Source organism: Eriocheir sinensis, unplaced genomic scaffold (genome assembly GCF_024679095.1).
Source record: "Eriocheir sinensis breed Jianghai 21 unplaced genomic scaffold, ASM2467909v1 Scaffold81, whole genome shotgun sequence".
NCBI lineage: Eukaryota > Metazoa > Arthropoda > Malacostraca > Decapoda > Varunidae > Eriocheir > Eriocheir sinensis.
In genome coordinates this window covers 777501-785248 of record NW_026112176.1, presented here as the reverse complement: position 1 = coordinate 785248, position 7748 = coordinate 777501, and the positions used below count along the sequence as shown (strand labels likewise).

General features: G+C 41.3%; 1 protein-coding gene across 1 annotated transcript in view; it reads left to right on the top strand.

Moving 5' to 3' along the window:
- Nucleotides 1–294: 294 nt before the first annotated feature.
- LOC126994507 (uncharacterized) overlaps nucleotides 295–7748 on the top strand; it is a 34999-nt gene continuing 27545 nt past the window's right edge. Inside the window, exons 1-8 of the mRNA XM_050853824.1 lie at nucleotides 295–757; nucleotides 3269–3346; nucleotides 3478–3534; nucleotides 3741–3761; nucleotides 3904–3960; nucleotides 6346–6366; nucleotides 7113–7190; nucleotides 7337–7383. Of these exons, the coding sequence (XP_050709781.1) occupies nucleotides 457–757; nucleotides 3269–3346; nucleotides 3478–3534; nucleotides 3741–3761; nucleotides 3904–3960; nucleotides 6346–6366; nucleotides 7113–7190; nucleotides 7337–7383 (660 nt within the window). The 5' untranslated portion in view covers nucleotides 295–456. The remainder of the gene's footprint in view (nucleotides 758–3268; nucleotides 3347–3477; nucleotides 3535–3740; nucleotides 3762–3903; nucleotides 3961–6345; nucleotides 6367–7112; nucleotides 7191–7336; nucleotides 7384–7748) is intronic.

Below are 7748 nucleotides of genomic sequence, written 5' to 3'. Positions count from 1 at the left end.
GGAGTTCACCATTGGAATACGCGTTCACCTGGGAGGCTCTCCAACAATGTTTGAGCGAAACTGTAGGGATTCAGGAGTATTTATACCCTAATCAACAAGAAGATATCCATAAGGACGTGAATATACAGCATATTTATATATATCTACAAACTGGTTTGCCTTCTCTTTTCCGAATATTTGTCTGGCCCAGACAGTGAATTTGAGATAAATCTGACTTATTTAACCCTCTCGCGCACGATGACGCATTTCATGTCATCAAGGGTAAAAGCTAAGTCTATATACTACCAAGTCGGGTTATGTGGATGACAAAAGTGAAAAACTTCTGCGCATCTTGTGAAAAGTGGCAACTCAGCGAACGCCGTGACGTCAGTGGTTCAGTCGTGGTTCAGCTGCCTGTGTGTACGGACGCGCTCTGGATAGTTGTGCGAGGGCATGTTTCGTAATTAATAAGTGATCATGTCTAAAAAATGTGCTGTTAAAGGGTGTGAAAATCGCTATAGACATAGGAAATCAAATTTGACTTTTCACCGCATCCCAAAAGACCCTGAAATAAGGAAGAAATGGGTTCTGGCGTGTAAATCTGATGATAGCCGCCGCCGCCATGACACCGACGCCAGAGTATGCTGCACGCACTTTGAGGAGTCTTCATATGAGCCCACCAGTTTAAAGTATACACTACTCAATATAGCAGTGCCAAAAAATCAACGACGACTTAAGGCTGGAGCTGTACCAACGATATTACTGCCACACCAACAAGGTGAGTGTTGATTTTTAAGTGAATTAGATTTGAATTTAAGTTAGATTTGACGGTGCTGACTGGCATACCGTGGGCGGTGTAGGGATATTATCATTATCCTTGATGGCACTTTGGGATGAAATATTGAGTTCCTGTAATGCAGTGGTTCTCAAACTGGGGTAATACCCCATGGGGGCAGTGGCGCCACCAGGGGGTGGCCTGGAATTGGCCGCAGCCACCTGCAAATCTGGCCACCCCACTGGCCAGTCACAAATATCTATTGCCAGTTTTATTTTACAGTGTTGCCAGCGCTTGAAAAAATTCAAGATCTTTAAAATTAACCCTAACCTTTGAAAGCTTGAAAGAAAAAGTCTAAGGCCAGTCTTACAGTCCAATCCAGCACGTTTGTAAGCTCCCCAACCAAACACAAAACACGACGAAAATGCCTTGTATAGTGTTTTTTTTTCTTCTTTACAGCAGAGGAGTCAGTTCAAGGGCATAAAAAAAAGTAACAAATGTGAAAAAAAACACTATACAAGGAATTTTCGTCGTGTTTTGTGTTTGGTTGGGGAGCTTACAAACGTGCTGGACTGGACTGTAAGACTGGCCCTAAATCCCCAAAATCTTACAAAATCTACACCGACTGTATAAAAGTCGTATAAAATGTGTGAGAGAGAGAGAGAGAGCACGATCGAGAAAGGAAGGTCCAGCGGCGAGCTCACTTCTCAAGCGTACGTGACGTCACGATCGTGGCGCGCTGCTCAAATTTATCACGCGTTCGGCTTCAGCTCTGGGCTACGCTCGCCCCATGGCTCGCCCGTGATGCGCTCGTCAGTCGCTGTTGAGGCCACCTCCGTTAAATATATATTTTATGAATGAAGAAAAAAAACAGGAATATAGAAGGGAGTTGAAGACACGTGGACTGACCAAGCCGAAGCCGAGGCCAGCGAGCGGGAAGAGAGCACTGAGAGGCGGGGTAGGCGTGGGTGACGTCACGCTGCCGGGGATTCCCCTCTCTTCGCTGGACCTTCCTTTATTGGCCTTGAGAGAGAGAGAGAGAGAGGCTGATAGACACACGGTGGGCATGTAGGTATAATGCTTGCAAGACAGTGAGAGACAGACTGCCAGCCATCATGCGTCTACTAAAAGAAATATCAGAAGAGCAAAATGGTGACAGAGCTACAGAGGCAAGAGGTTTATTAGCCCAAATAGATCTCAAGTTTGTTGCCCTCCTTGTAACATTTACCAGTGTTCTTGCTGAGATAAAATATCTGTCAGATATTTTGCAGTCCCCGCAACTGGATTTGGGCACAGCTGTCACACTTGTTGACTCTCTTGTTGACACATTAGAGAGTTACAGAGAGGGCTCTCTCTTTAATGACATCTGGGACAATACTCTGACTCTTACTGAACAATGCAACATCAGTGTGACACATCCTCCAGGCCGTCAGGTCAGACCAAGCTCTAGGCTTGAAGGGCATTACACATTCAGTCCAATAGTTCAAAGACAAGTTAACACAGAGAAGGAGTCATTTCGGACAGGTTCATTTATTCCAGTTATTGATGTGCTTCTCTCTGAGGTGAGGAGAAGATTTTCCAAAGAAAACTGTATCATAATGAAAGGATACAGGCCATGAATCCAAGCAGTCCCACATTTTGTGAGAAAGATGTAGTGTTCCATTTGCCTCACAATATAACTGCAGCACTGAGGATCTACAATACAAATCCCCAGCTCAAGCGCATTCTTGAGAGGAAGCGAGCTAGTAGTGAGGAAACACCAAAGAGTTTAATGGAGCTCACTGCCTTTCTGGAGCCATATAGGAGGTATTCCATGAAATGTTTAAACTGTGCAAAAATTGCACTTGCATTACCTGTGAGCACCTCATCCTGTGAACGCAGCTTTTCTGTGTAAGTTAATCAAACAGCCTTGAGAAGTACCATGACTGATGAGCGTTTAAGCAATTTGGGGTGCTCAGTGTGGAATCAAAAAGGGCTAAGGCCATAAATCTTGATGAGTTTGTGGATGCGTTTGCCAAAAACACAGCAACCGGCGAATAATGTTGTTCTGATAATGCAACTGCAGCACTGAGGATCCGCAACAGGAGAATAAAGTTGTAATAATAGTACTAGTAAAATAAAATTCCTGAAATTATGACTTTTTAATTCTGGTGTGCCACCCCAAGATTTTAAGTGGCCCCATGGCCACCCTATGAAATTTACTGCAGGCGCCACTGCATGGGGTAATAAAGCCGTTGCTGAGGGGTAATGAGGTATTTCTAAAATTAAAAATACTAGAGTAAAATTCAGTAAATTGATAAATAATAATAAAAACATGTAAATTAAAGAATTATTTAATGACTAACTAATATCGAACATATGCATTTCATGCGTTATACCAAAATAAAATTGTTTTCTTCAATAAAGGCTGAAAGAAAATGGGAGTACCATGAGTTTTTGTGATGTAACCGAGCAAAACAGAGTGCAGAAGGTAAACAGGGTAAAGTTTTACATCGTGCCTTACTCATGTTACAGATGATGAAGCCCAGAATGGTGCCACAGACAGCTGTGTGACCTCATCACCTCACACAGGTCAACATTTTGAGACCAAAGGTAAGTTAAGCTATTGCTTGCCCCCAATGTATTGCAAGTATATACTATATAAAAATCTTGCAACAAGAGAGAGAGATTTAATGTCCATTAATGTGCTTTCATGAAATGATTTGGCCTTACTCATGTTACAGATGATGCAACCCAGAATGGTGCCACAGACAGCTGTGTGACCTCATCACCTCACACAGGTCAACATTTGAGACCAAGGTAAGTTAAGCTATTACTTGCCCCCAATGAGAGTACTATATAAAAATCTTGCAACAAGAGAGAGAGAGAGAGAGAATTTTAATGTCCATTAATGTGCTTTCATGAAATGATTTGTGCCTTCTCATGTTACAGATGATGCAACCCAGAATGGTGCCACAGACAGCTGTGTGACCTCATCACCACACAGGTCAACATTTTGAGACCAAAGGTAAGTTAAGCTGTTGCCTTTAATGTGTATTGCAAGTACTATATAAAAAATCTTGCAACAAGAGAGAGAGAGAGAGAGAGAGAGATTTTAATGTCCATTGATGTGCTTTCATGAAATGATTTGTGCCTTACTCATGTTACAGATGATGCAGCCCAGAATGGTGCCACAGACAGCTGTGTGACCTCATCACCTCACACAGGTCAACATTTGAGACCAAAAGGTAAGTTAAGCTATTGAATGTATTACCAAGTACTATATAAAAATCTTGCAACAAGAGAGAGAGAGAGAGAGAGAGAGAGAGAGACTTTTAATGTCCATTCATGTGCGTTCTTGAAATTATTTGTGCGTTACTCATGTTACAGATGATGCAACCCGGAATGGGGCCACAGACAGATGTGTGACCTCATAACCTCACCCAGGTCAACATTTTGAGACCAAAGGTAAGTTAAGCTATTGCTTGCCCCAATGTATTACAAGTACTATATAAAAAAATCTTGCAACAAGAGAGAGAGAGAGAGAGAGAGAGAATTTTAATGTCCATTAATGTGCTTTCATGAAATGATTTGTGCCTTACTCATGTTACAGATGATGCAGCCCAGAATGGTGCCACAGACAGCTGTGTGACCTCATCACCTCACACAGGTCAACATTTTGAGACCAAGGTAAGTTATTGCTTGCCCCCAATGTATTGCAAGTACTATATAAAAAATCTTGCAACAAGAGAGAGAGAGAGAGAGAGAGAGAGAGAGATTTTAATGTCCATTAATGTGCTTTCATGAAATGATTTGTGCCTTACTCATGTTACAGATGATGCAGCCCAGAATGGTGCCACAGACAGCTGTGTGACCTCATCACCTCACACAGGTCAACATTTGAGACCAAAGGTAAGTTAAGCTATTGCTTGCCCCAATGTATTGCAAGTACTATATAAAAAATCTTGCAACAAGAGAGAGAGAGAGAGAGAGAGAGAGAGAGAGAGAGAGAGAGAGAGAGAGAGAGAGGGGAGAGAGAGTGAGAGAGAAGAGAGAGAGAGAGAGAGAGATAGAGAAAAGAGAGAGAGAGAGAGAGAGAGAGAGAGAGAGAGAGAGAGAGAGAGAGAGAAGAGAGAGAGAGAGAGAGAAAGAATTTAATGTCCATTAATGTTCTTTCATGAAATGATTTGTGACTTACTAATGTTACAGATGATGCAACCCATATTGGTGCCACTGACAGCTGTGTGACCTCATCACCTCACACATGTCAACATTTTGAGACCAAAGGTAAGTTAAGCTATTGCTTGCAATGTATTGCAAGTACTATATAAAAATCTTGCAACAAGAGAGAGAGAGAGAGAGAGAGAGAGAGAGAAATTTTAATGTCCATTAATGTGCTTTCATGAAATGATTTGTGCCTTACTCATGTTACAGATGATGCAGCGCAGAATGGTGCCACAGACAGCTGTGACCTCATCACCTCACACAGGTCAACATTTGAGACCAAAGGTAAGTTAAGCTATTACTTGCCCCCAATGTGTGCAAGTACTATATAAAAAAATCTTGCAACAAGAGAGAGAGAGAGAGAGAGAGAGAGAGGGTTTAATGTCCATTAATGTGCTTTCATGAAATGATTTGTGCCTTACTCATGTTACAGATGATGCAGCCCAGAATGGTGCCACAGACAGCTGTGTGACCTCATCACCTCACACAGGTCAACATTTGAGACCAAAGGTAAGTTAAGCTATTACTTGCCCCAATGTATTGCAAGTACTATATAAAAAATCTTGCAACAAGAGAGAGAGATTTTAATGTCCATTAATGTGCTTTCATGAAATGATTTGTGCCTTACTCATGTTACAGATGATGCAGCCCAGAATGGTGCCACAGACAGCTGTGTGACCTCATCACCTCACACAGGTCAACATTTTGAGACCAAAAGGTAAGTTAAGCTATTGCTTGCCCCAATGTATTGCACAGAAGTACTATATAAAAAATCTTGCAACAAGAGAGAGAGAGAGAGAGAGAGAGAGAGAGAGAGAGAGAGAGAGAGGGAGAATTTGTGTCCATAAAATGTTTTCATGAAATGATTTGTGCCTTACTCATGTTACAGATGATGCAACCCAGAATGGTGCCACAGACAGCTGTGTGACCACATCACCTCACACAGGTCAACATTTTGAGACCAAAGGTAAGTTAAGCTATTAGCCCCCAATGTATGCAAGTACTATATAAAAAATCTTGCAACAAGAGAGAGAGAGAGAGAGAGAGAATTTTAATGTCCATTAATGTGCTTTCATGAAATGATTTGTGCCTTACTCATGTTACAGATGATGCAGCCAGAATGGTGCCACAGACAGCTGTGTGACCTCATCACCTCACACAGGTCAACATTTTGAGACCAAGGTAAGTTAGTTAAGCACTTGCCCCAATGTATTACAAGTACATATAAAAAATCTTGCAACAAGAGAGAGAGAGAGAGCGAGAGAGAGAGAGAGAGAGAGATGTCCATTAATGTGCTTTCATGAAATGATTTGTGCCTTACTCATGTTACAGATGATGCAACCAGAATGGTGCCACAGACAGCTGTGTGACCTCATCACCTCACACAGGTCAACATTTTGAGACCAAAGGTAAGTTAAGCTATTGTGGCTAATGTATTGCAAGTACTATATAAAATCTTGCAACAAGAGAGAGAGAATGTCATTAATGCTTTCATGAAATGAGTTGCCTTACTCATGTTACAGATGATGCAACCCAGAATGGTGCCACAGACAGCTGTGTGACCTCATCACCTCACACAGGTCAACATTTTGAGACCAAGGTAAGTTAAGCTATTGCTTGCCCAATGTATTGCAAGTACTATATAAAAAATCTTGCAACAAGAGAGAGAGAGAGATTTTAATGTCCATTAATGTGCTTTCATGAAATGATTTGTGCCTTACTCATGTACAGATGATGCAGCCAGAATGGTGCCACAGACAGCTGTGTGACCTCATCACCTCACACAGGTCAACATTTTGAGACCAAAAGGTAAGTTAAGCTATTGCTTGCCCCCAATGTATTACAAGTACTATATAAAAAATCTTGCAACAAGAGAGAGAGAGAGAGAGAATTTTAATGTCCATTAATGTGCTTTCATGAAATGATTTGTGCCTTACTCATGTTACAGATGATGCACCCCAGAATGGTGCCACAGACAGCTGTGTGACCTCATCACCTCACACAGGTCAACATTTGAGACCAAAGGTAAGTTAAGCTATTGCTTGCCCCCAATGTATTGCAAGTACTATATAAAAATCTTGCAACAAAGAGAGAAGAGAGATTGTGTCCATTGATGTGCTTTCATGAAATGATTTGTGCCTTACTCATGTTACAGATGATGCAGCCCAGAATGGTGCCACAGACAGCTGTGTGACCTCATCACCTCACACGGGTCAACATTTTGAGACCAAAGGTAAGTTAAGCTATTGCTTGTCCCCAATGTATTGCAAGTACATACTAAATAAAAAATCTTGCAACAAATTAAATAGATAATATTGAATATTTTAATATCCACTGTTGTACCCACATAAAATGATTTGTGCATTTTTCATGTTACAGATGGTGCAGCCCCGAATGATGCCACAACCAGCTTTGAGAATGACAGTGTGGGGAGAATAGGCTCCACCTTCAGGTTCAGCAGCTGTTACAAGATAGAACATCATTACAAAGAATAGTTGCAGAAAGAGAAGCGAAGATAGTTGTTCTTCACAAGGCAAAAATGAAGAAGGAAAAGGAGTTGAATGCTATGGAAAATAGGAAAACTACAAAGACAGCTTACGGTGTTCTCAGGACAAAATATGCATAGCCAAGAAGAATCTTAGCCAAATGTTCTCACGCTCACAAATTGATCATATATTTGCTGAGAAAAATATTACTAATTGGAGTGAGGACGATATCAATAAAACACTAACTCTGAAAAGTTTAAGCCCAAAAGCTTACTTTTTCTAAGAGAAAATGGAACTTTCCCCAC